The sequence below is a fragment of the Sus scrofa genome, chromosome 13, assembly GCF_054392235.1.
Source record: "Sus scrofa isolate SSC_HxYL_T2T_F1_AM1 chromosome 13, Sscrofa_HxYL_maternal_Yorkshire_Landrace_v2.0, whole genome shotgun sequence".
Classification (NCBI taxonomy): Eukaryota; Metazoa; Chordata; class Mammalia; order Artiodactyla; family Suidae; genus Sus; species Sus scrofa.
The window spans coordinates 32,383,149-32,410,094 of NC_139395.1; the positions used below are offsets into that span (position 1 = coordinate 32,383,149).

The 26,946-nt window shown below is 36.4% G+C and overlaps 1 protein-coding gene across 1 annotated transcript in view; it reads left to right on the plus strand.

Annotated features, from left to right (window-relative positions):
- The window catches only part of STT3B (STT3 oligosaccharyltransferase complex catalytic subunit B), a 101,804-nt gene that overhangs the window by 69,493 nt on the left and 5,365 nt on the right, over positions 1–26,946 (plus strand). The window contains exons 6-14 of the mRNA XM_003132088.7: positions 9,347–9,445; positions 11,209–11,355; positions 12,270–12,318; positions 15,683–15,837; positions 18,156–18,367; positions 20,516–20,703; positions 21,634–21,805; positions 22,989–23,162; positions 25,111–25,224. Coding sequence (XP_003132136.3) covers positions 9,347–9,445; positions 11,209–11,355; positions 12,270–12,318; positions 15,683–15,837; positions 18,156–18,367; positions 20,516–20,703; positions 21,634–21,805; positions 22,989–23,162; positions 25,111–25,224 — 1,310 coding nt within the window. The remainder of the gene's footprint in view (positions 1–9,346; positions 9,446–11,208; positions 11,356–12,269; positions 12,319–15,682; positions 15,838–18,155; positions 18,368–20,515; positions 20,704–21,633; positions 21,806–22,988; positions 23,163–25,110; positions 25,225–26,946) is intronic.

The following is a 26,946-nucleotide window of genomic DNA, read 5'->3' on the forward strand; positions in this document are numbered from 1 at the left end:
AGTATACAGTCTTTTCATTGAACACGCATGTCCAGTATTACCTGTGAGAAGGTAAAAATAATTTTACTTTTATTTTGCTTTTTGTATTCATAGGAGGGTCAGGCATTTTTACCTGTGTCGTTTACCACCTTTCCCTTAGTGAGTTTTCATTTTGTTTTTATGGAAATTTTTTTAGATTTAATATGTGTCAACCTTTTTTTTTTTTTTAATTTGAGAGAGTGGGCATTTCTGTCATTCACATACACATATTATTCAGATTCAGCTTACTCACTCTAAAAGGTTGAGCATCCTTAACACTTTAATAAAAACTTTTGAAAACCCTTTCTGTATAATATGCAACATACTGTCTTAGTCCATTCAGGCTGCTATAACAAAATAGCACAGACCAGGTAGCTTATAAACTACAGAAATTTATTTCTCACAGTTTTGGAAGATAGTCTAAGATGAAGGCACCAGGAAGCTCACATTGTTGTGAGAGCTCTTTTGCTTGTTCATAGCTGGTACCTTCTTTGTCCCTACATGGTGAAAAGGATGAACCCGCTCTCTGGAGCCTCTTTTAAAAGGGTACTGATCCCTGGAGCTATCATTACCTGGTCATCTCCCAGAGGCCACTGCCTAATACCATTTTCTTGGCCCTTAGATTTTCAACATATGAATTTGGGGAAGACACAAACATTCAAACCGTACCATAGATTCTTTTCTCAACAGAATTTTAATTTTCTCTACAGGTTTTAAAACTGCTTTTAAGTAAGATGCTTAGTAGTAGATGGTGTCTCAAATATTAGAGCTCATGATAGGGACAGAACTTTTATAAGTTGAATTAATCAGAGACAAGTTGTGATCTGAAACCAGTGTCTTAGTAAAATAATTTTATTCCATTGTAGTAATGTTGTTGGAAAACAATTAACAAAAAAATTTAACGTTTATTTACTTGATTGAAAAACATGGTAGTTTGGTGACTCCTTAAAAACTTAATCATATTTTTTAATATGACCCACAGTTCCAATCCTAGTTATATACCCAAGAGAATTGAAAATATATATTTACACAGAATGTTTGCAGCAGCATTCATTATTCGTAATAGCCAAAAAGTCAGTACAACACAGTGTTCAACTGATAAATGGATGGGATTAAGTGTGGTATATCCATAAAGTGGAATATTACTCATCATTAAAAGAAATGGAGTACCCATGCATGTTACTTCATGAGCCTTAAAAACATTATGCTAAGTAAAATAAGCCAGACACAAAAGGCCATATATACTGTAGGATTTGTTCTGTGTGAGATGTCCAGAACAGGCAAATCCATGAAGACGGCAAACAGATTAGAGACAGAAAGTTGGTTTAGTAGTTGCCAGGAATTTGGGGAGTAGAGGAGTGACTGCTAATGAGTATGGGGTTTGAGTGGGAGAGTGAGGAAATGTTCTGGAGTTAAACAGTGGTGATAGTTAAACAACTTCTTGGATATAATAAAAAGCATTCAATGGTACATTTTTTGAGTATGGATTTTATCAATTTGAAAAACAAAAATTTATAGTGTATTATATTTATAGCCATTTCAGCATACTTGATAACATCACCACCGAAACAGTACATATGTATATATGAAGTTCTCCTTATATACCACAAATTATCTTCACATGTATTTAACTCTTTTAATCTTCATAACTGCACTGTGAAAATAGGTACTGTTGCTGTCATTTAGCAGATGGGAAAATAAGAGAAGACATAATTTGCTCAAGATCATGTAAATAGTAATGGTGCTGAAGCCTAAACTTAGATGTTTTGGTTCCACAGACCATGATGCAAAAAATCAGCATAACCATGTGCCTACCATATAAATAAATACCTTACTGTTGATGAAGATCTATGATATATATCTCTTTACCCTGAATACACTATAAACAATCATTGGAATGCAGAAAAGAAGATGATAGACTAAACAATAACTCTTGGCTTTATGTTTTAGAACAATATGGGAAGAAAAACTTTTAAATGATTGTGGAGAGGAATTAAGAATTTCTTTGTTTAACTTAAAAATTTTAGGGTCCTGAAAATGTAATGGTCAGGAGAATAGAATTAGGGTGAAGACTTTTATGAAACACCTCGAATCAGGAAGAGGAAGAAGAGCTCCAAGAAAAATAAAACATAGGCAGATATATAACTTATTAAAGAGGTCAAAAGGGAGTATTTTCTATGTAAAAGTTTAAAATGTGAACAGTGACCAGCTCTTCTTGAGTATCAGCACTAAGATCTAATAGGATGAGAATTGAGAAAAGACCTTGTACTTGATAAATAGGATTTCTTTGATTACTTTAGAAAAAACATGCAATTAATACTACTTTGACTCTTTATAAGAAATATTAGAAGAGCTTTACAGAGGGAACAAAAATAAAATGGTTTAGGGATATTATGGATGTGTGTGGAGTTAGATAATTTCAAAGTGTTCAAATTCTCTACCCCACCGTCCTTGTTTCTATTTAGCTCTAGAAGTTACCAAGGAACATCATCTTATACTTAAAAAATTTTTCTTATAAATATTTACAATATCGTGCTCATCTTAATACTTTTAAATCTTATATATATATATTTTTTTTTCCCTGCTGTACTATCCTTGATTTCATTTTAGATTTCAGAACGAAATATATTTGCTGTTTTTAAAAATTGTGATTGTCTGTCCACTCAACTGTTTTGAACAAGTCACTTGTTGCCTTTACACATACCTGTTTCAAAAACTCATTCTCTACATAGTTTACAAGGACCATCGTCCTTGGGAAAAGAAAAATTATGTTCTCATTATGTATATCTGTTAGGTTAACATATATATCTCTTTGCTGGTTGAGAAAATCCCTGGAGGGTTTTTGTTTTTGTTGGGGGATTGGGGGACTTTGTAGGCTTTAATTTATGTAAATTTCTTAGCATTTTCCATCCTGCTTATTTACCAACATCCACAGTAATCAAGTAATCAAGCAGTAAAGTATCTTTATTAATCAAATGCTTCAACAGTCTTATAAGCCTTTAATCATATTTGTTAACAATAAAAGCAAAATTTTAAAGTATTTCCTCACTTAATGTTTCTTTTGGTTGAGAGAGAAGGGGGATAGCAAAAGAGTATTTTGTGAGCCCTTTCCATTAAATATCAACCAGGAGATAAAGCAGCTCAGAAATGCTAAGATGACATAATGGTAGGGCAAAGTTAACAGGAATATAATATTCACAAAACCTTTTCTAGCTTGAAGTAAAAGGAAATACAGCAGTCATTTAAAAGCATGAAGGATATTGTCAACATAAGTTGTAATGCTGTGTCAGGGATTTGGTTTGGGGATTAGCTGGAGCTTCTTGAAAACAAAATTTCTGTGGAACTCAGACCTCTCATTGCATTTTATTTTGTAGAACAATTCATTTGTACACCCTAAGTCAAGGACCATGGTTTGTTTATTTTTATCAGTCTGGTCCCACTTCATACCCTTGGATAAAAAAAATAAAGTACTTTATAGGTGAAAAGATGGAGTTTCTGCGTGCTATAGTGGGTTAAGGCTCTGGTGTTGCCGCAGCTATGGCATAGGTCGCAGCTGCAGCTCGGAATAGATCCCTGGCTTAGGAACTTCCATGTGCCACGGGTGTGGCCAGAAACCCCCCCCCCCCCCAAACCAAACAAATACGGTGAAAAGATGTTTAGGTTCTGTTTTAGAAGATTACTGTTTTTCCCAAATCAAGGAGATCTTCTTTGATTAAAAATAATCAAACAGAATAATAGGCCTTGTATATATCTTCCTAATGGTAATTTTGGGGGAATTCTGACACACTGGAAATATGATCTGCAATAGTGAATGCCAGTAACTGTACTTCCACAGGATGGCAGTGTGGTAACATTTTCATGGTGTAATAAATGATTTACACCATGATTGGTGCTGTGCATTTTCTTAGATAGAGCTCACGACTTTGATGGAATGCTGTATTCTTTTAATTTAAAGATAACAGCAGCAATAAAATCACTTAAAATCCAGAAGAAAAAAAAAGATAAGTAGGTTGACATGGATGGATAGAAAGTTGTAACAGATGTGGATGGTAGTTTGGTCAGGTTTCATAAAGAGTCCATAGGAAGAATTGGAGAATAAGACTGCAGCATGTTTGTGTTGTTGAGGTCTTCTGAGAACATAAGAGAAGGGTTTAGGTGTTGTCAATGGCCTCTTCAGTGCTCATATCAAGAAGAGATCTCTCCCTCCTTTAAGTTTTTATAGAGCCAGTTTTGTTTTGTTTTTTTCCCATCAATGTCACATGTACTTGCTTCATTTTATTGTGGTTATTTGTGTCTGTCTCTGATTTTCCCAATTAGATATCTAACTTAGAGGATAGAATTAACTGATCTTAATAAGATTTTGTATTTTTAGAATATCTTGACCACACTAGACATGAACTTAAATCTGTATGAATTAATTAAAGAGATAATTTTTGAACACATTGTTAGATTCGATGGTACAGAGACTGGAGAAAAAACATTTTCATTTTGCAGTGGAGATTCTGTTTATTTTTAAGAATTGAGAGTTTGCTATTTCTTAATGTGGTAGTATATCTAATTGTTATTTTTTGTGTTTTAAAACATGTTTTTTGTGTTTGTAAATGGGATTTAAATTGATGTATAGAAATAAATATCTAATTTTATAGGTTCACAGAGAAGGGCAGTATTAAGCAAGATGAGTTTGTGATGGTTTATATTTTATATTACCTGGCAGGCAATCTTTAATAGTGTTAAAAAACAAAATTCAATGAGTAAATTTTAAGTATCTAATTGGCTTTATTAACAATTCATAAATTGGGCGGCATCGCATCTAGCCAAGTAGAAAGAGGCTCCAAAGGGCCACAGAAAGGGAAAGGATTTTAAAGGCAAGACAAGGTATTCATAAACCAAAATGTCTTTCAGGCTTAGATACCTATCTGTGGGGGTTGGGAAAGGTCTGTGCGGCAGATTACCTCATCTTTCCTTGGGGGCCGGGGGTTGGCAGTTAGAAAGAATTACCTCATTGGTGCTGACCAGAAAATTCCACACTGATCAGGTAGGATTCCTTTCCTGGGGAAGGTTGTAACTTCAGTTAGGGTTAGGTGTTAAATCTTGGTTTTAGCACAGGTGACTCCCTTTGGGACCTGTCGTTTCTTTTTTAAACAATGAAAATTTTTATCTATGTATTAAAGAGGACTATGAGAAGATATATCCCTCTATGTAAACATCTCAGTATCAGTGATCTAAAAAATATAAAAACAAGGAAGACATGAGTCTAGTCCTCCTAAAAGAAAATGGTTATCTTTGGATTACTGTATATATCACATCAGCTTTGTATTATTGGTACATATAAGTAGGTATAAATGAGGTTAATTTGGATAGAGAAATATTCATAGGTAAAACACAGAACTTGCCTGTTTCTGTTAGTCCAGCTTTGTTTGACATTAACTATATTTATAAGGTGATGTTTACAAATTAAAGTCACCTGGCATTTTTTTATATTTCTTGTATTTCATCAGATTGTGCTTCTTTTTCTTGAACTCATCTCCATTGCTCATTTTCTTAACTTGAACTCTAGTGCATCTACTTCTGTATAAAGTGTTTTCTTTTTTATAATAACAATAAATGTCTCTGCAAAGTTGCATAAAACTGTTGAAATGAAAATATTACCAGGTTTAGTCTTTTTTTGAATATGCCTAGAAATGGGCTTGAGCAATTCCTGAGAGGAAACTTCATTGATAGTTCTCAAGCAAGTGATTGCTGAAATTCTTACATTATCAAGCAGAGTAAAGTCCCATTTTAAGAGAGAGAATGTGACATGTGTGCCTTCTAGTGATTATTTCTGGAAAATGTGACTTAAAGGGAAAAAAATGGGCTGGAACTTTACTTTTTACTGTTGTTGTTTCAAACAATATATTACTTTTACAATTAAGAACAAACCAGTAATCCCTGGAGACAGGTATGGATTCGTGTTTGCCTTGTACTGGGGTAGGGGGATTGGGAAGCAACCGCTTGATGCGTATGGACTTTTCTTTGGGGATGATGAAAATGTTTAAGCACTAGAGAGATTAGGTGGTTGCACAGCACTGTGAATGTTCTAAATGCCCCTATATTTTTTGCTTTAAAATGATTATGTGTGATTTTGACCTCAGTGTTGTTTTTGGTTTTTTGTTTTTCTTTTTACAAAGCCGTACCTGTGGCACATGGAAGTTCCCCATCTAGAAGTCGAATCCGAGCTGCAGCTGCAGACCTACACCACAGCCGCAGCAACACCAGATCCTAAACCTGAGCGAGGCCAGGAATTGAACCCACATCCTCATGGAGACCATGTTGGGTTCTTAACCCACTGAGCCACAATGAGAACTCTGATCTTGGGGTTTTTTGGGGTTTTTTTTTTTTTTTAAGGCTTTACTCTTTTTGTTCAGTATTTGCCATTTTTCATTTCTAATCCAAATTCTGTGGCTGTGTTAGAACTTTTCATTGTTCATTTGTAAGAAAGAGAAATCCAGCCTTAGAGGTGCTTATAGTGTTGAGATGTAAGTTGACTTAACTATAATTAAAACACATAAATGACATAAGGTTTTCTCGAGCTTTCTTTTTTTTTTTTGTCTTTTTGTCTTTTTAGGGCTGCACTTGTGGCATGTGGAAGTGTCTATGCTAGGGGTCAAATCAGAGCTACAGCTGCTGGCCTACACCAAAGCTCACAGTAATGCTGGGTCCTTAACCCACTGAGTGGAGCCAGGGATCAAACCCACATCCTCACTGATACTAGTTGGGTTCATTACCACTGAGCCACAACGGAAACTCCAGGCTTGGTCTAATTGTGCCTTTGTGCATTGTTTGTCTGAGATTTACTTTTTCAACTCTAGGTATCCAAAAGGCCTAGATTGTAGAATCTTAGCTTATTACGGGGAGGCGGGGGGAGATCAGATGTTTTTCAAACCCCTGTTCTGTAGTGAGAAAACTGAAATTTTGTCGTTAAGTTCAAGATAACAGAGTAACTTTGTCTTCCCCCACCCCACCATTTCTGCCTCTGTGATTCTTTGGGCTTTTACACAGACTGGTTTGTAAAAGAAACATAATATTAAACCTATCAACCAAATAGGTTGATAGCTCAAATATATGTGACATAGAAACTTTTATTTATTTAACTCTTATGGAGGGTAATTCTATTCCAACATTAATATGTCTGCAAAGTACATTACTGGATGGGTTACTTCTGCAGCTGCCTCTAAACCAGTTCTTTATTAGTTTGAGGTCATCAGAAACTTTATTCTCATACATTGGTCCTTCTTATTAAATTTACTTGAGCTTCTTATCCTTTTCCTAAGACTGTAGTCATCTCTCATCAAACAGCTTGTAAGGCAAATTAACATTTGAACCATTAACCCATACTTTATAAATCTTCTATAGATGGGTTTTTTTTTTAAAGCAATTAAGCATTCTTTCTTAACTGAGTAGGTGAAGAGAAGTATGTCCTGTATATTGTGCTCTGCAGTATGTAGCATGTGGATATGTCTGCTGTAACGGTTCTCTTGCAGTCTTTTGTTTTTTGCTTTTTTTTTGGTCTTTTTGGCTTTTCTTTAGCCGCTTCTGCGGCATATGGAGGTTCCCAGGCTAGGGGTCCAATTGGAACTGTAGCTGTCGGCCTACGCCACAGCCACAGCAACGCAGGATCCGAGCCATGTCTGCAACCTACACCACAGCTTCACGGCAACACCGGATCCTTAACCCACTGAGCAAGGGCAGAGATCGAACCCACAACCTCATGGTTCCTAGTCAGATTCGTTAACCACTGCACCATGATGGGAACTCTTTTGTTTTTTTCCAATAGAGTGCTTTATTTGCTAGCAACTAAATATTGATTATGCTTCATAAAGTGATATGAATAAGGTTTATAAATGGAATAATTTTCATATTATTTAACATTTCACATCGTGGCTCAGTGGTTAATAAACCCGGCTAGTATCCATGAGGACGTGGGTTTGATCCCTGGCCTTGCTCAGTGGGTTAAGGATCTGGCATTGCTGTGAGCTGTAGTGTAGGCTGACAGCTACAGCTTGGATGCAGCTTGGATGCAGCTTGGATCCCATGTTGCTGTGGCTGTGGTGTAGGCTGACAGCTACAGCTCCGATTCAGCCCCTAGTCTGGGAACCTCCATATGCTGGGGGTGTGGCCCTAAAATGACCAAAAAAAAAAGAAAACCTTATTTCGTATGAGTTTTAACTTCATTTCTAAATAATTTTTAATTGCAGTGATTCCGAATACTTTCTCTGTCATCAACTTGTCTGATAGTGATCTGTGAACACCTAAATGCAAAAACAAGACTATTATATAAATTATAATGCTTCCTCAATTTGCCCATGCATTTAGGTTGATATAAGCCAAGAATCCTATAGTATATTCAATGCTAAGAGTAAATTAAGTTTCATTAGACCCTAATAAATGCAATAACTAGTCTGTTTTATGGCTTAACTTCTGTGTACTTAGTTCTTTTTTGTTCTTTAATCACAGAAAAATTAGTGAATGATTGTAAGATTTTTTTTTTTAACTGGTTAAGTACTGTACAAAAAGTGTTAAGAGACTATAAAAAGGGAGTGACATACTTGAGAGTTTTTGAGACAGTAGCAGCTGTTCATATATGATACTGGTAAGTATTCCTTTGGTCATGCATACTTTGGGTTAATGCCAAGAGAAATGGTGTTTATTTGTATCATTTATATGTTACTTATATACATATATATCATTGGTTCATGTCATTGATTATTAATGATAGATTTTAAAAATTTGATTCCATTTTGGGGAAAGGAAAACAGCACTTTTCTCCTAAACTGTTCTGAATGATAATTTTGTAAAACAAAGTACTTAATATTTTGTAATGGCAGAAAGAATGTCATGATTTATAATGTATGATTAACCATCAACTATGTATCGAATAGAATAATCACTTTAAGATTCTATTCTTACAGTTCCTATTGTGGCTCAGTGGAAACGAATCCTACTAGTATCCATGAGTATGCGGATTCAATCACTGGCCTCGCTCAGTGGGTTAAGGATCCAGCGTTGCTGTGAGCTGTGGTGTAGGTCTCAAAACATGGCTCAGGATCTCACGTTCCTGTGGCTGTGGTGTAGGCTGGCAGCTGTAGCTCCAATTTGACCCCTAGTCAGGGAGCTTCCCTATGCCACAGGTGTGGCCCTAAAAAGACCAAAAAAACCAAACAAACAAACAAAATATTCTTTTCTTAAAATAAATTCAGTTAAACCTTTGCTGAAAATATGTGTCTATTTATATTTAAAATATTTAATGCTACTAGTAAATTATCCTTGTTTTCCTATTTTGTCTTTATAGCATATAGCACTTTCTATATTGTGGGCTTAATATTATCCATGCAGATACCCTTTGTGGGATTTCAGCCCATTAGAACAAGTGAACACATGGCAGCTGCAGGTATGAAAAATATTTTCTTTCTTGTAAAAAGTATATGAATATATGACTGGCCAATCTCCAAGGGAATGAAGGGTTATTTTAGGGTTTATTTTAGTTTCTAGTTTTCATCATTACTGTTTCTAAAACATCACCACTGTAAAATAGGAATATCATAGGATTTACTGAACTTTGTGATAATGTGTTCCTAAAAGTACCTATCCTCCCAGCCATTGCTGTTTTGAAAAGGCAAAACATCCTTTTCTGCAAACACTAAATAACATTTGCTTTGTATAAACAAATATTAAATAGTAGTGTATCTATACACCAAGTTATTGTACCAGTGAGTTTTCATTTCACCAAATTTATATGGAACATTTTTTATGTTCCTTACATCTCACTAAAATATTTTGTCCCTATCTGCTAATTGGAATTAATGGCTTTTATGTTGATTATAAAGTCATATAATTCCCTTCCCTAAAGTAGAGTGCTTGCCCATTCTTAATCTGGGTCACAAATAACAAGATATAATGGGAGATCTGTTAATAATAAAACTTTATGAGAGATTTTTCATATAAGGTCCATGACGCATAGGAAGTCAGTGGGTGTAACATTTTATAAATATCAGTACTTTATGAGATTCACAGTGAGAATCTTAACCACCTCCCAACCCACATCTCTCCACCCTCCATGCAAAAAAGGTTCAGAACCCACACCTTACTGTGATACAGCACTTTAAAATCTGTGAAGTACTTCTAATTTGATTTTGTAAAAGTACCAGGTAGAAATGTGAGAGAGATATATACTCAGTTTTGAGTATGTAAAGATCTGCAGCAATGTCCCTGTAGATATACAGTCACCTGACTCTTTATGCATATGCATTATTACATTTCCTATATTCCAAAAATTTAATAATACTTATTGAACCATCCTAAAATGAACTTTAAAAAAATAACCCTTGGAGTTCTTACTGTGGTACAGTGGGTTAAGAATCCTACTGTAGCAAGCTCAGGTTACAGCAAAGACGTGAGTTCATTCCTGGCCTGGCACAGTGGGTTAAAGGATCTGGCTTTGCACTTGCAGTGTGTAGATTCAATTCCTGGCCTGGGAACTTCCATGTGCCACAAGTGCAGCCAGAATAAATAAATAATCCAAGCATACAAGCAAGCATGGATTCAGTTCTTGGCCTGGGAAGTTCCATATGCCACAAGTGCAGCCAAAATATGTAAATTAATTAATTAATTAAAATAAAAGGAACCATTTCTTAACAGTCTTTAAAAAAAAAAAAAAAACTTACTACTAAATTTTCTTAAAGAAAAACCAATATTCCAGATGAATTAGGGTTCTCTCTATCACTCAACTATATATTATAAATAGTAACCATATATATATCGGGAGTCTTCTGATCCAGGTTATTTCTATGTTTCAGTAAGTCTGAGGATTTTTTTTTTTTAACAATATTTTAATTTTTTTTTTCTTGGAAAACATGTTGCTAAACTGAGGGGATTTAATGTGCCTAAAGATGCTTCAGTTATTGAAATGAGATTTTTCTTGCCTAGTCCATGAATGGGAAATCTGATCCTTTTGAAAAAAAAAAAATGTATAACAGAATTTTTGGATATATTAATTGGTTGAGTGCCATTTGACAAAGGAAATGTCAGATCAAATGACTAGTCTTTGATATGAATGGTAAATGTAGTCTAAGAATATCTTCCAAATTAATATTTCTTAATGTCCTTGGAAAAGTGCTTTGTTGATATGTTTATATGAACCTTTTCTTTAATTAGGTGTCTTTGCATTGCTGCAAGCTTATGCTTTCTTGCAGTATCTGAGAGACCGATTAACAAAACAAGAGTTCCAGACCCTATTCTTTTTAGGTGTATCACTAGCTGCAGGAGCTGTGTTCCTTAGTGTCATCTACTTGACTTATACAGGTAGGTGTCATCACCTGTATGATGTGTATCTTGTTTGTCTCTAGGTTGTTGCAAAAGCTAGTTCTTTTTCAAATTTTGTACATGTTTCATTTTTCTTAGTCAAATATAGTGATTGTATTCTTTACAAAGAGTATGGAACTAATAGTAAAAGGTTTTAAAATCTGAATAGCCCTATAAATTTTGATTTTTTTTTTAGCAGTATCTTAATTTTGCTACTTCAGTTCTAATAAATTGCTTCCTTCTCCTGATAGATGAATAGGCCCAAAATGTGTAAACTTCAAAGCTTCTCAGTGTTAACAATGCATGTTTACCCTTCCTTTTATTCATACATTCTTCCCTCTATCTCCTGCTTCTAAACAGTCTAATCAGTTTTAACCTGCTTCTGGATTTTGAGTTACTTTCTAGTCCTCACTTTACTAGACACTAGAAACAAGTCAAATTCTTTCTGAAGGTATTCTGTCTGTCAAATTAATGTTCCCAGCTTAGCTCTTAAAATCATGAAGAATTAATTGATAACAGTAAAAGGCACAAATTTTAAAATCATCTTTGTTATTTATCTAAATTTGGCATACTGGACGCTTCTCCCTTTTTAAATGCATACTATCATAATGTTTTAGCTTTATTTTACTAGTCAACTAGAAGTTTAAGAAAAAGTTGGGAAACTTTGTACAGTTTTATCTATCAGCTTGTATTTCTCTGGAGGTATAATGTCCATGGGTATTTTTAAATTTGATCCCTAACGTTATTTTATCTGACGACTGGCTGTGTGAAATACATTGTCACCTGTTTTAAAAAAAACCTGAAATTCTTTTAATATTAGATTAAATTAATCCGTAAAAATCAGCAAACATAAAACCAATAAAACAAAAACAATGAAAAGGCAGATTAATTTCTTCTGCATTTTTCCTTCCAAGGTTACATTGCACCATGGAGTGGCAGGTTTTACTCATTGTGGGACACTGGGTAAGTGAAGATAAGTTATTTGCCCTCATGTTACTTAAAATATCCTTTTTTCCTCTGTTTTTTATTGTCAGTATTTCTGTCGATACCGGGGCAACATTTCTAAAGTATCTAGCATGTACTAGTTTAGTAAATGTTGTATTTTGTCTTTGTTGTTGTTTTTTTTTTTTTTTTTTTTTTTTTTGTCTTTTTGTCTTTTGTTGTTGTTGTTGTTGCTATTTCTTCGGCTGCTCCCGCGGCATATGGAGGTTCCCAGGCCAGGGGTTGAATCGGAGCTGTAGCCACCGGCCTACGCCAGAGCCACAGCAACGTGGGATCCAAGCCGCGTCTGCAACCTACACCACAGCTCACGGCAACGCCGGATCCTTAACCCACTGAGCAAGGGCAGGGACCGAACCCGCAACCTCATGGTTCCTAGTCGGATTCGTTAACCACTGCGCCACGACGGGAACTCCTGTCTTTGTTATAATACCTGTTTGGAATTCACCTTTAGTATATGTAAGTCACATTTCTGTTCTTCACGGGCAAACCCTTATTTTAGTTTTGTTAAAACATTTCATGTAACATTTGTGCCATTTTAATTATGAGTTTTTGTTTTTACCAATGTATTCAAAGTTCCCATCTTTCAGTAATATTTAATTTAATCATTAAGGGTAGATGCCATATTATAAGCCCATATGCCATAGATATGAAGAAAAAAATTAACTTTGTGTCTAATACCAGATTATCAAGTTTCTTGATATTTTTAATCGGGTATGCTAAATGTTATTGTGGGCTTTTTTCCCCTGTTTTTTTTTTTCTTTCTTTCTTTCTTTCTTTCTTTCTTTTTATGGCCACAGCCATGGCATGTGGAAGTTGCCAGGCTAAGGGTTGAATCAGAGCGGCTGCTGAGGCCTACACCACAGCCACAGCAACACCAGATCCAAGCCACATCTGCAACCTGCACTGCAGCTTGTGGCAACGCCAGAACTTTAACCCACTAAGTGAGGCCAGGGATTAAATCCACATCCTTAGAGGCAGTGTTGGGTTCTTAGCCTGCTGAGCCATAAGGCAACTCCTATTGGTGTTTTTTAAGAGTGCTATTATAAAATGAATTAATTTAAAAATTTCAGTTTTAAATTAGTCAACTAGCTCAAAATTTTGGTCTTTAAAAATGTTTTCCAGGTGTTCCCATCATGGCTAAGTGGTTAACAAACCCAACTAGTATCCATGAGGACACGGGTTTGATCTCTGGCCTCGCTTAGTGGGTTAAGGATCCAGCATTGCCGTGAGCTGTGGTGTAGGTTGCAGACGCAACTCGGATCACACATTGCTGTGGCTGTGGGTAGGCCACCAGCTACAGCTCTGATTTGACTTCTGGGCTGGGAACCGCTGTATGCCGTGGGTGCAGCCCTAAATAGACAAAAGACAAAAAAAAAGGTTTCCTAAGGATAAGAAAATGTCTCTTGGTGATAATTTACCTGTCTCCCTTGATTTTGCTATTCTGACTTCTTTGTTACTCCCCACATAGCTCAATAAAAAACCTACTACACATTTCTTGAACAGACCTACCTTTTTGTTGTTGTTTAATTTTTTTAAATTTATGATTTTGTTACTTTTTAGGGCCGCACCTGAGGCATATGGAGGTTCCCAGGCTAGGGGTCAAATCAGAGCTGTAGCCGCTGGCCTACACCACAGCCCACAGCAATGCCAGGTCTTTAACTCACTGTGGGTGGCCAGGGATCAAACCCCAGTCCTCATGGATCCTAGTTGGGTTTGTTAACTGCGGAGCCATGAAAGGAATTCCAGGCCTGCCTTTTGATGTAATACAAAAAGGGCTTCTGCCCAACCCTAATGACAGGGCATAAGCAAAGTAAATGTGAATGACTGAAGCTAATAGGCACATACCTCCCAAGATCAGCCTGTAGATCTCCATAGAATTTGAGGGAAAACCTGTCGTAGAAGCAAATTGTTCTGTTTGGGTTAAAAATCCTAGGTTAGGAGTTCCCATCAGGGCGCAGTGGAAATGAATCTGACTAGGAACCATGAGATTGCGGGTTCGATCCCTGGCCTCACTCCGTGGGTTGAGCATCCGGTGTTGCCGTGAGCTGTGGTGTGGATCACAGACATGGCTTGGATCTGGTGTTGCTGTGGCTCTGGCATAGGCTGGCAGCTACAGCTCCGATTGGACCCTTAGCCTGGGAACCTCCATATGCCATGGGTGCGACCCTAAAAAGACAAAAAGACAAAAAAAAAACCCTAGGTTAAATTTTTGTTGGTCATACTTATTCTTTTGCTCGCTTGCTCGCTTGCTCTTTTTTTTTCCCGGCTGCCCCACAACACATGGTCTTCCCAGGCCAGGGATCAGATCCAAGCCACAGTTGCAGCCTAAGCTGCAGCTGCAGCAATACCAGATCCTTAACCCATTGTGCTGGACCAGAAATCAAATCTGTATCCCAGTGCTCCCAAGATGCTGCCAATCCTGATGCGCCACAGCAGAAACCTTTTTTTTTTTCCTTATTTTTTTAAAGTTGTATTGAAGTATATTTGATTTAAAATGTGGTAATTTCTTTTGTACAACAGAGTGATTCAGTGACACATGCATACCTGTCCATTCTCTTTCAGATTCTTTTTCCGCATAGATTATCACAGAATATTAGTTAGGGTTCTCTGTGCTACACAGCAGGTCGCCATTGGCCAATCATTCCACATTATCTCAGTGTACATATGTCAGTCCCAAACCCCTAGTACATCTCCACCTCTCCCTACCTGTCCCCTTTGGTAACATTAAGTTTTTCAAAGTCTGACTCTTTCTATTCTGCAAACAAGTTCGTTCGTACCCTTTTTTTTCAGATGCCACACATAAGTGATATCATGTGGTCTATGTCTTTCACTGTCTGACTTCACTTAGTGTAATAATCTCTACTAGGTCCATCCATGTTGCTGCCAATGGCATGATTTCATTCTTTTTATGGCTCAGTAGTATTCTATTGTCTATATGTACCACATCTTCTATATCCACTCCTCCATTGATGGACATTTAGGTTGCTTCGATGTCTTGGCTGTTGTAAATAGTGCTGCAATAAACATTAAGGTGCATGTATCTTTTCGAATTATGGTTTACTTTTTCTTGCTTTCAAACAGTAATTGACCACTTTTTATAACCGTCCTTAGATAATTCTAATTTTTGGAAGGGCATATTGGTTTGGTTTTTACCAGCGTGTGCCAGATTTACTTCCAGTATAGGAAGGTTACATTGAAATATATTTTTTAAGCAAAAAAAGGTAAGGAACAGGAACCATATCTACAATCAAGGAAAATTTATTCACCTGAAAGGAACTCCTGTTTTATCATTTAATTTTAAATAATGTTAATTTTTTAATACCAGGTATGCAAAAATACACATTCCAATTATTGCATCAGTGTCAGAGCATCAACCTACGACTTGGGTATCTTTCTTCTTTGATCTACATATTCTTGTGTGTACCTTCCCAGCAGGCCTCTGGTTCTGCATTAAAAATATCAACGATGAAAGAGTATTTGGTAAGAGATTTTTTTAACAAATACTTTAGTATTGTTATTGAGATTCTTATTTCATTTTAAAGCTTTGTTTTTCTTTGCTTGACTCTGCATATTTAAGTAAACTGTCCTCCTTTATTTTGCATAAGTGCTCAACCAAGGAAAATTCAGTGATTTTGCCTTATATGTGCTCTAATTATTAACTGTTTGAACTAGTATATAAATTTTTTGTTCAGTTGTTTTCTGAGCAGTTAATGTAATTATAGTCTGTGGCTGAGAACTGGAAATTATAAGTTTGTTGACAGCAAACTTCATTTTCTCAATTCTGATTAAGTAGGAAGAAGTTTGCAGGGACATCATTCATCATTGAAATTTCAGTGCAGAGTGCATCTTGTTATGGATTAAGAATCACCTTTAAGTAAATACCCTCTTTGCTGATAGATTTGTATAATTTCCAACTAACAAGACTTAGAAATACAAACTATTTTAAAGCCATTGTTAAGGATCTGACATTCAAAATATAAATGAACAAAATAAGCAGATACCAAAGACTTTTACATAATTCAGTTATCACAAGAAGTATCCTGTGACTATTTTGCATGTGATAAAACCTGTAACTGAAGAAAGCTCTGTAATAAACACAGGATCACACAAGCAGATAGTTTGTACAAGTCCGGGGCCTGAACTATGAGTTATACTCAAAAGTTACCATTCCAGAAATGAAGTCAGGAGAGGTAAGATAGCATCTACATAGATTCTAACAAATGGATGACATTCACTCAGTCTTTTTTAGTTTGTATAGGTCAGTGGACTCTGGGTAAGGCCACGTTAATACTACATCATTCAAAAACATCTAGCTTAAACATGTTGCCCACTCATGATTTCACAGTCCCAATTCTAGGTATATCCCTAAGAGAAGTGAGTGCCTGTGTCCAATAAGGACATGTTTAAAATGTACATAGCAACTTAATCCATAGTATCCCATTATTAGAAACATTCCAAATGTTATTAGCAGTAGAATAAAGAGATTTTTATGTTTCTGTGCGGTAGAATACAACGCAGCATTTAATAAGAGGGATAGCATGGGTAAGTAAAAGAAGCCAGTACAAAAGAACATTTTTACGTAATTTTAGTTCAATGAAGTTTAAAAATAAGGAAACCTAAATTACTGCTTTGAAAATCCAAATAGTGATTGCCTCTTCTATAGTGAGGGGGGAAAGCAGTTATTCATTGGGAAGAGGCTTGAGGGGATCTTTCTGAGTAGATATGCAAATGTTCTGTATTTTGATATGGGTATTAGTTACACAGGTGTGTGCATATATAACAATTCATTGAGATAAACTGTATTTTTTAGTCTGGAAAAAAAATGTGAATTAGTCTCAAATTAGATAAGCACTAAAATGTCTTAATGACTTTATAAAGTCATATTTATAGCCTCTAGCCAGAAATGATAGAGCCTTTCTCATTCTCAGTGGTGGGTAAATTATCTGGAAAGCTTTGGCCTTTGGAGATTACTTGCACTTTTTTTTTTTTTTTAAGTCTGATGACAGTAACTTTACAAGTTCCTCCTCTGGTTAATAAATTATATTCTCATCCTGTTCTAACTTTAAAGCAGGCTTCATGTCAGTTCTTGGCACAGACTTTTCAGACTTTATTTGATTCTATAAACTTCCTGTGCCTCATAATATAATTCACCATGTATATATAAAAAATTCATACACACACATATATGCTTTTTTTTTTTTTTGGTCTTTTTAGGGTTGCACTTTCTGCATATGGAAATTCCCAGGCTGGGGGTCGAATCAGAGCTTCAGCTTCCGGCCTACACCACAGCCACAGTAACACCAGATCTGAGCTGCATCTTTGACCTACACCACAGCCAACGGCAACTCTGGATCCTTAACCCACTGAGCAAGGCCAGCGATGGAACCTGCATCCTCATGGTTACTAGTCGGATTCATTACCACTGAACCACAATTGGGAACTCCCCAAATATTTTTTCATTTGTTATGGATTTTTTTAATATGTAATGCTGTTGGTAAATAATGAATTGTCTCATTACCCATAATTAAATTAATTAAATTAATTAAAATAAAATAATTAAATTTGAATCATGGTACATTTCTTTAAACAGTTGACATGTAATGTTTATTTGGTCAACACTAGTTAAAATTTCTAAATATGACTTTTAAATTGGTTGGTATTACTAATTTAAAAACAGCCCTTTTATGAGAAACTTGTCTGTTTTTAGATTTTGTTTCTAATGTAGTTGTAAATATTCAGTTGAGTTTCATGTAACCCTTTTCTCTTCTGAAGTATTATGAGAGAATTTGTCTTTGCAGTTGCTCTGTATGCCATCAGTGCTGTCTACTTTGCTGGTGTGATGGTGAGGCTGATGTTGACCTTGACTCCAGTCGTCTGTATGCTGTCTGCCATTGCCTTCTCTAATGTTTTTGAGCACTATTTGGGGGATGACATGAAAAGGGAAAACCCACCTGTGGAGGACAGCAGTGATGAGGATGATAAGAGAAACCCAGGAAATTTGTATGATAAGGTGGGAAATTTAAAGTAAGGCCTTTAAAATTTTCATGTGCTTTATTTTTTCCCCCACAGTAAGAACTACACATATTAAGAAATATGATAAAACAAGAATTTAGACAAACTGACATTTGGCTCTACTGTTTTCCTCAAATTTTGAATCCTGGTTGGTCTTTTAGCTCAGAATGAGAAAATAGAATGTAATATAAAGAATGTAATCAACTTTTTGGTTCAGGTTCTATCTAGAACCCATTTTTTGAGAGCAAAAAGCTGGTGTTCTACTAAATCACATAAAATTTAGGACTGTAAAGCCTTCTCTGAAACCATGTGCACAAGTGCTTATCCTTGAGGTCCACATTCAGTGTAAATGTTTTAATTTAATTGATTGAATAGTGAAATAAAGAGAATAAAGTGCCTTTAAAATAAGATGCCTCTGTGGAGTTCCATTGTGGCTCAGTGGGTTAAGAACCTGACATGGTATCCCTGAGAATGTGGGTTCCATCCCTGGCCTCACTGAGTGGGTTAAGGATCTGCAAGCTGTGGTGTAGGTCACAGATGTGGCTCAGATCTAGTGTTGCAGTGGCTGTGTGGCTATTGCATGGACCTGCAGCTGCAGCTCCAGTTTGACCCCTAGCCCAGGAACTTCCATGTGCCTCAGGGGCAGCCCTAAAAAGAAAAAAAAGATTTTTTTACAAAAAGATGCCTTCCATTTGTTAGCAGTAGGTATCCGGCCAATATATGTAATTCACTTTTTTTTTTTTTTTTTTTTGGTCTTTTTTGTTGTTGTTGCTATTTCTTGGGCCGCTCCCACGGCATATGGAGGTTCCCAGGCTAGGGGTTGAATCCGAGCTGTAGCCACCAGCCTACGCCAGAGCCACAGCAACGCAGGATCTGAGCCGCGTCTGCAATCTACACCACAGCTCACGGCAACGCCGGATCCTTAACCCACTGAGCAAGTGCAGGGATCGAACCCGCAACCTCATGGTTCCTAGTCGGATTCGTTAACCACTGCGCCACGACGGGAATTCCTGTAATTCACTTTTAATTTCTCAGCTAACAGAGCAGGATTATATTTAGTGCAAGTGTGGAAAAGACTTGTAAGAATTAGAGTACTTGCCTTGGATGATATATTAAATTTTACTCTATTAACTAGGTTTTTAGATACCAATAAGTGATGAATCTTTTCCTGTATGAATATTAACTTTAAAATTCTTTATTTCCTTACTATTATAGGTTCAATATAATTCATACAAATTAGTGTTAACAAAGCATATACTTGCTTTTGTGTTTGTGGTTGTTATGTTTGTTTGGTGGTTTCTTTTTATCTTTAGGGCCACATTTGTGACATATGGAGGTTCCCAGGCTAAGAGTCAATCAGAGCTGTAGCTGCCGTTCTACACCATAGCTAATGGCAACACCAGATCCTTAACCCACTGAGCAAGGCCAGGGATCAAACCCAAGTCTTCATGGATACTAGTCAGGTTTGTTAATCACTGAGCCATGACGGGAACTCCCTATTTGGTCCCTTGCAGTTTGGGACCTATGATTATCTTCTTTTCTCCCAGTTTTTGTTAAGGTTTTTTGGTTTGTTTTTGTTTTTAGATTTTGGGTGTTTTTTTGTTGTTCTTGGTTGCTTTAAAAAATATAATCTTAATTTTAACAAGTCTATTGATTTGGAAATCAGAAAACTGATTCTGATAATTCAGTTTTTTCCTGTACTAAAGTCCTGTATGGTCTGGATTATAACTGGGCATTGATGGTTTCAGGATGAGGAGTACAGATTTTATAAGAAAAATTTGCCAAAGTAAGACCATTTGGTTATCCCCTTTGTATTTACATAAAACAGGAGGACTGTTGAATCTGAAAACTGCTTCTTATTGGAGATACTTTGCTCTGCAACCCAATCCTGGATTGGGTATAGTTCAGAAAGTACTCTCATTCACATTTGACTTTAGAATCTACCTTGATAATTTTTAGAGAACATTGTATCTCTCTCTCACTCACTCTCACACACACACACACCCCACACGTGAATTCCTGATTGTTACACATTTTCCTTCTGAAAGAATTAAATTAAGAACATTCTCCATACTTCTCCTCTTTGTGTGTCTTAATGAAAGCAAGTCAGATGGTGAATTTATCTAATCAGTTTTTGTATTTTCAGGCAGGTAAAGTGAGGAAGCATGTAGCTGAACAGGAAAAAACTGAAGAAGGGTTAGGTCCTAATATAAAAAGCATCGTTACCATGTTGATGCTGATGCTATTGATGATGTTTGCAGTCCACTGTACCTGGGTCACAAGCAATGCCTACTCCAGCCCAAGTGTGGTCCTGGCCTCTTACAATCATGATGGGTAAGAAAACAGCTTGACTGCAAAAGTCTTTTTATACCTACCCGTCCCCCTCAATCTCAAAAAAGAGAATTCAGATGTGTATGAGGCTCTGCATTTAAATCTACCATGCCTGCCTGCCTGCCTGCCTCCCTTCTTTCCTCTCTCCTCCCCTCCCTTCCCCTCCCCTCCCCTTTTATTTTTCTTCTCAGCATGAGACTCCAACCATCCCCTTTGATGGGAGTAGATAGTCTTTTTTTTTTTTTTTTGTAAGATTTTTATGTTTTCTATTATAGTTGATTTATAATGGTCTATCAATCTGCTCTTTAGCAAGGTGACCCACACACACATATATACACACAAACACACACACACACTCTTTCTCACATTTAGATAGTCTTCATTGTATTTCATGCTCTTTTCCAGAATATCTTTGCACACATAAGATATACATTAGCTTTTCTCAAAGTGTTATCCTTGGACACAGCGTTTCATCATTACCAGGAATGCATTAGAAATACAAATTCTTGACTCTACCTAAGCATGTTGAACAAGAAACCTGGGGGTGAGATTCAGCAGTCTGGGGTGTAATAAGCCCTCTGGTATTTCTGATGCAGCTACAATTTAAAAACAGCTGGTTACTGCTTTCCTACATCCCAACCCCAGGTTCTGCTTCACTTGGGTGCTTGATATATTTGCACAATATCAGGCTCCACCCCAGAACTACCAAACCAGAATTTTCTCTTTTTATAAAATATCCTACTGGTTTGTATACATACTAAAGTTTAAGAAGCACTAGTCTAGCTCTTCATTGTGTACTTTTTCTCCTTACCATGGAGGCTTTTAACTACCATCCTTAAAATGTGAAATTATTTAGTGGCTTGGCACCTCAAGATTTCAAGTTACCATCTTCACATAAGATCTCATTTAAAAGAATATTGTGATTCTTTTCAGCACCAGGAATATTTTAGATGATTTTAGAGAAGCTTACTTTTGGCTAAGGCAAAATACAGATGAACATGCCCGAGTGATGTCTTGGTGGGATTACGGCTATCAAATAGCTGGGATGGCCAATAGAACTACTTTGGTGGATAATAACACTTGGAATAACAGCCACATAGCACTGGTAAGAATTTGATCAACAGAAAATCAAAAGTTTACAACTTTTTATTCACTGTTTGGCGGTCAGATTTCACTTGTGTGATTAAGTAGGGGAAATGGGGTGAAAGTACTCTTTGCTTGCTGAATTCTTAAGATACTTCTTTATGTGTTTATTCAATAAAGTGAGTTCAAGGTGTGATTATTTTGTTTTTAAGAATAGAATTTATTTAAGTATTCAGAATCGTAGGCTGATTACTGGCAGATCTCATGACATATTTTTAGCTCACTGGAGAATTAGGCAAAACCTGAAATATAAAGTACTGTACTTGTATTTTCCATTTCATAAATTAAGAGAAAATTTGCAAGTATGTAAGGCAAATGCACTGTGTTTTATGGGCATGCAAATTGTTTGCACTAACTATTAAATAAGTAAGTTATGTTAATTAAGGTCATCACCTCTCTGTTCTTAAAAAGATTTTAAATCTTTTAAAAAGACAACTGGGGTTAGCCAAATGAGTTCTGTTTGCATTAGTGTTGTAGCTAATCATTAGGTATTTGACAGTGAAGAGAAGAATATATTTGTGCTAGCTAGATTTGATGGTCATCCCCAGCCTGAGGTTGTAAAAAGTTCTGCTACTTCCTTTTTTTTGGTTGGGGAGGCGCTTTTTAAGGCCGCACCCGCAGCATGTGAAGGTTCCCAGGCTGGGGGTGGCGAATCAGAGCTGAAGCCACTGGCCTGTACCACAGCCACAGCAACACCAGATCCAAGCCACATCTGTGACCTACACTACAGTTCATGGCAACACCGGATTCTTAACGCATTGAATGAGGCCAGGGATCGAACCTGCCTCCTCATGGATAGTATGGATTCATTTCTTCTGAACCACAATGGGAACTCCGAAGTTCTCCTTCTTCTAAGCTTACCTACTTTCATATTAAAATGTTAATTTCATGAGACCTAATTATTAGCAAGATATTCAGATATGTATTCTGACTTTGACATTTCTGCTATAACTGGTTATATAATAAGTGAGATGCTTATAAATCTCAGTAAATTTGATGAATTCATAGCAAATCATTTCTATAAAAAGAATTCCATGTAAATCAAACTCTTGAGAGGCATTCCATCTTAATGTTAAAATGTGCATTCATTTTTATTTTAGTGTATTTTGGGACTAAGTACACACATTCACGTTTTTTTCCTATAGGTGGGAAAAGCTATGTCTTCAAATGAAACAGCAGCGTATAAAATCATGAGGAGTCTGGATGTAGATTATGTTTTGGTTATTTTTGGAGGGGTTATTGGATATTCTGGTGATGACATCAACAAGTTTCTCTGGATGGTTAGAATAGCTGAAGGGGAACATCCAAAAGACATTCGGGTAAGAAACTAGATCATTCTAGGTGTGTGCAAGACAGCTGACAGTGTCCAGGTAACCCTCTTATCTTGCTGATTACACCCTATTTGTTTTTATCATCCTGTCCCCCAAATGAGTCCCTTACTCTGACTTTACTGTTTATTAAAGCATTTTTCCAGGCTTAAAACTTTTGAAACTCAGTATTTCCACTCTCCCTTTTGAAGCAGTCCTTGTCGAGATTCTTGCTTTTACTCCTTCATAGCCTCTCACTTCTGGACTTTGTCTCCATTTTCATCACTTCCACTCTGGTAATGACCCCTGTGCTTATAAACCCGAGATAGGACAGTAGCCTTGAAATTGCTGTCTTTGACTTCGTCTTGTTCCCTCTCCCAGTCTAATATGACACTGATCGGTGTTACTTTCCAGCTTTTTTGAAAGCCTTCATTAGTTTAAGGAAAGGAGTCTTTAAGCCTGACAGATGTGAGTTGGATCTAAACCCTGCTGCTGTCAGCCTGGTGCTGAAGGCACATTGTTTTCAGCCAGTCAGCATTGTATCCTCTGAGCACTAGGTCTTGTTCTAGGTTCTAGTGTTACAGTGGTGATTAAAACTGTTTCACTTAGCCCTAATGGGAACGCCAGGAATAATTCATCTGTAGTGCTGTTGTGAGAATTTATAGTAAGGTAGCAGAAGCCTCAGCCTAGTCGCTGGTTTGAAGTAATCTCTGTAAGAAGCAAAAGTATAAAATCCAAACTTTGTATCTCAGAATGCAACCCCTTAATACTTCACTTTCATTTGCTGGCCTCTCCACCCTCTTATCAACTTTTTCCACTAGCCCATGAAATTGGCCTCTGGTTTCTCCTTGATTCATTGGACACATGTATTTATACTCTTTCCTTCTTGGAATACCTTCCCTACCACAGATTTGTCCCCTCTCCTGAAGCCCTTCTCTGGTGCATCTATGTCTACTCGTCATCAGATCACATACAGCCTGCCTTGTAGGTAGATTCTGTCTTGTCTCTCACACTCAGCTGTGAGCTCATAGAGGATGGGCAAAAGAAGAGTCCATGGTAGTCACTTCTTATTTCTTACTGGAGCAGATAACTAGTAGCAAAATATACACCTTGTTCTTACTTTTATTTCATAGTATACTATGGAGATATTTCCTTATAGAATATGTGGATCCCCCCCCCTTTTTCTTAATCTGCGCAGTGTTCCATTGTGTGAGTGCACCATGATTTATGTAACCTGTCCCTATTAATGAACATTTAGGCTGTTCCCAGTTTTTTAATCTCATAAAACAGTGGTGCAATAAGCAACTTTCTACACTCATCATTTTGCCCACATATAAGCATCTCTGCAGGATAAATCCCTAGACAAGGAATTTTTTTCTGTAGTGCCAGATTGGCCCTCTTAGAAGTTAATTTATAAATTTGATGATCTCCCAATAAAAATTACTGTAGGAAGTTTCTGAACACTCATCTTCCAAATAAAGAACTGATCTTAAAGCTCATATGGAAAAAATAAAGAACAAATTTAGGAAAACTCTGAAGAGGAGTAATGGGGTGGGAGTGGAGGGAAAGTTGGAGAGATCCACTTACCTGGTATTAAATTGTAGTATTGGTACCATTTTTTCAAAATTACTGAGGTTTCAGTGTAACATGGTTTAAAATCTGGTAGAATTGATCGCCTTTCCCTTACTCCAACAGACTATTGTTGTTTTTCTCTATTCTTGGATTCTCTTAAGCTGAGCTATAAAATACATCCATGATAGTTTTCTGGTTTTTTAAAGAGATCACATTAAATTTATAAATTCATCTTCTGATACTACATTTTTTTGAGCTGTAACTAAACATGGATTTATGAAGATAGCTCAAAAATTAGTTCTTACGGAGAAATGAAATGGGGAACTTTAGCTTTGCATGTGATATATTAAACTGACTCAGAAACTTCTGGATTCTTTCTTTCCTTTAGGAAAGTGACTATTTCACCCCACAAGGAGAATTCCGCGTAGACAAAGCAGGATCCCCTACTTTGTTGAATTGCCTTATGTATAAAATGTCATACTACAGATTTGGAGAAATGCAGGTTAGTTACATCAGTTTTTGTAACTGGTCTTTATTCAAAGGAATATTTTAAGTGGTCTTGTTTGACCCTAAAAAACAGGATAAAGATGTTTTGGTTGTACTGTAAAGACAAATATGCTCGTCTAAAGATTTTTTTCTCCATTAAATTTAATTTCTGAAACATCTATGTGAAAAATGGAGAAGTATATTTTACATCAAAGATTGATTTCCAAAATGTTAATTAACATAGGCTCAAATCCAACCTTTGCTTGCCATCTCACCTTTTCACATCATGCTTTTGGAAGACATTGTTCTTCCGGGCAGAGGTCTTCTAGCCAGGAGATGGTGTGATCTTAATTAAGTTACTTTACTGTCTGGTGGGTAATACCTGAAATTAAGGAGTTGAATTATTTAGTTATTTCAGATATTCACTCTGTCCCTGTTCTCCATTACCACAGATAGCTGGGACTCTCTGGGTCAGAATTTCCCAGAAAATTAGAATGACATGGTACAAAAGACTAAGAGTCAACAAAATGAGAGAACGTGCTAAGAGGCCTTGTGGCAAAAAAGAGCAGACAGCAGACTGTCAGGATACCTGGGTTCCAGATCCTGCTCTGATAGATCATATAACCCTTGGTTGAATTGCTTTTTCCTTGTCTGAATATAGTGTATAGTGCTCTGGACTTGTTTTTTTCTTGTCTGAATATAGTGGGTTTGGACTGCTGGCTTCTAAGTTTCTTCAAAGATCTCAGATTGCATGTTGTAATACCAAGTTACACTTTTATACACCTTGAAACTTGCTGGCTCTAAACTTTCTGGTTGATGCTGAAAAGCAGAGGGAAAACTGCTTGTTTAAATTTATACAGGTACCAGGGATCAAGATAATATTTCAGTATTATTCATTTGGAATTACTCTGCAGGTGGCTTTGAAAAAAGAGACAATAATTTTATTACCAGATTCAGGTTTTCGTTTATGTTTTAATTTCTTTTGAAGGCTACTCCCTGGTCTCTAAACTCATGTTAAAGAAGCAGCAGTTAAACCATAGTAATTAACTACCACAGCAAATGGGTTAAAGATTAGTTTCTCTGTTCACTAATGATAAAATTGAAAGATGTTTTTATTAAGAGCTTTAAGCCATGCATCTAGCATGCATTCATTTTGATGCCTTTCCCTACTCAAGTATAGTATGTTTAAGACATGAGGTATAACTTTTCTATTTATATAGATATGCAGTAACAAGTTATTTCCCCCATTGGAGATTTGTTTATTTTTAAATTGAGTTTGTTATGTTCTTTGTGTCAACATAAACTTAGTCTGAGAATTTCTTAAAAATCTTCTGAACTATGTCTAGATACTCATGTTGCAACAGAAGAAATGGTGGGGGAAAAACTGTAATTGTAATGTATACATGTAAGGATAACCTGACCCCCTTGCTGTACAGTGGGAAAATAAAATTAAAAAAAAAAAAAATCTTCTCCCCTCCCTGCATATTTTCCTTTTTCATTTCTGGTTACTCTTCCCATGGTTTGTTTTTTTTAACTTCAGTTCCCACTTTTAGTAAGGTTAATGTCACTGCTTACTTGTGCATTGGCTTAACAAATAACTCTGAGACAAAGCCACACTGAAAAAGATAAAGTCATCTTGCAGCCTACATCCTAGTGGAGGATACTGGTAATTTTAAAAGTAAAAACTTTAGCAGTGATCACTGTAGGCTGAAAGAATGAGGAATCAATGGAGAAGACT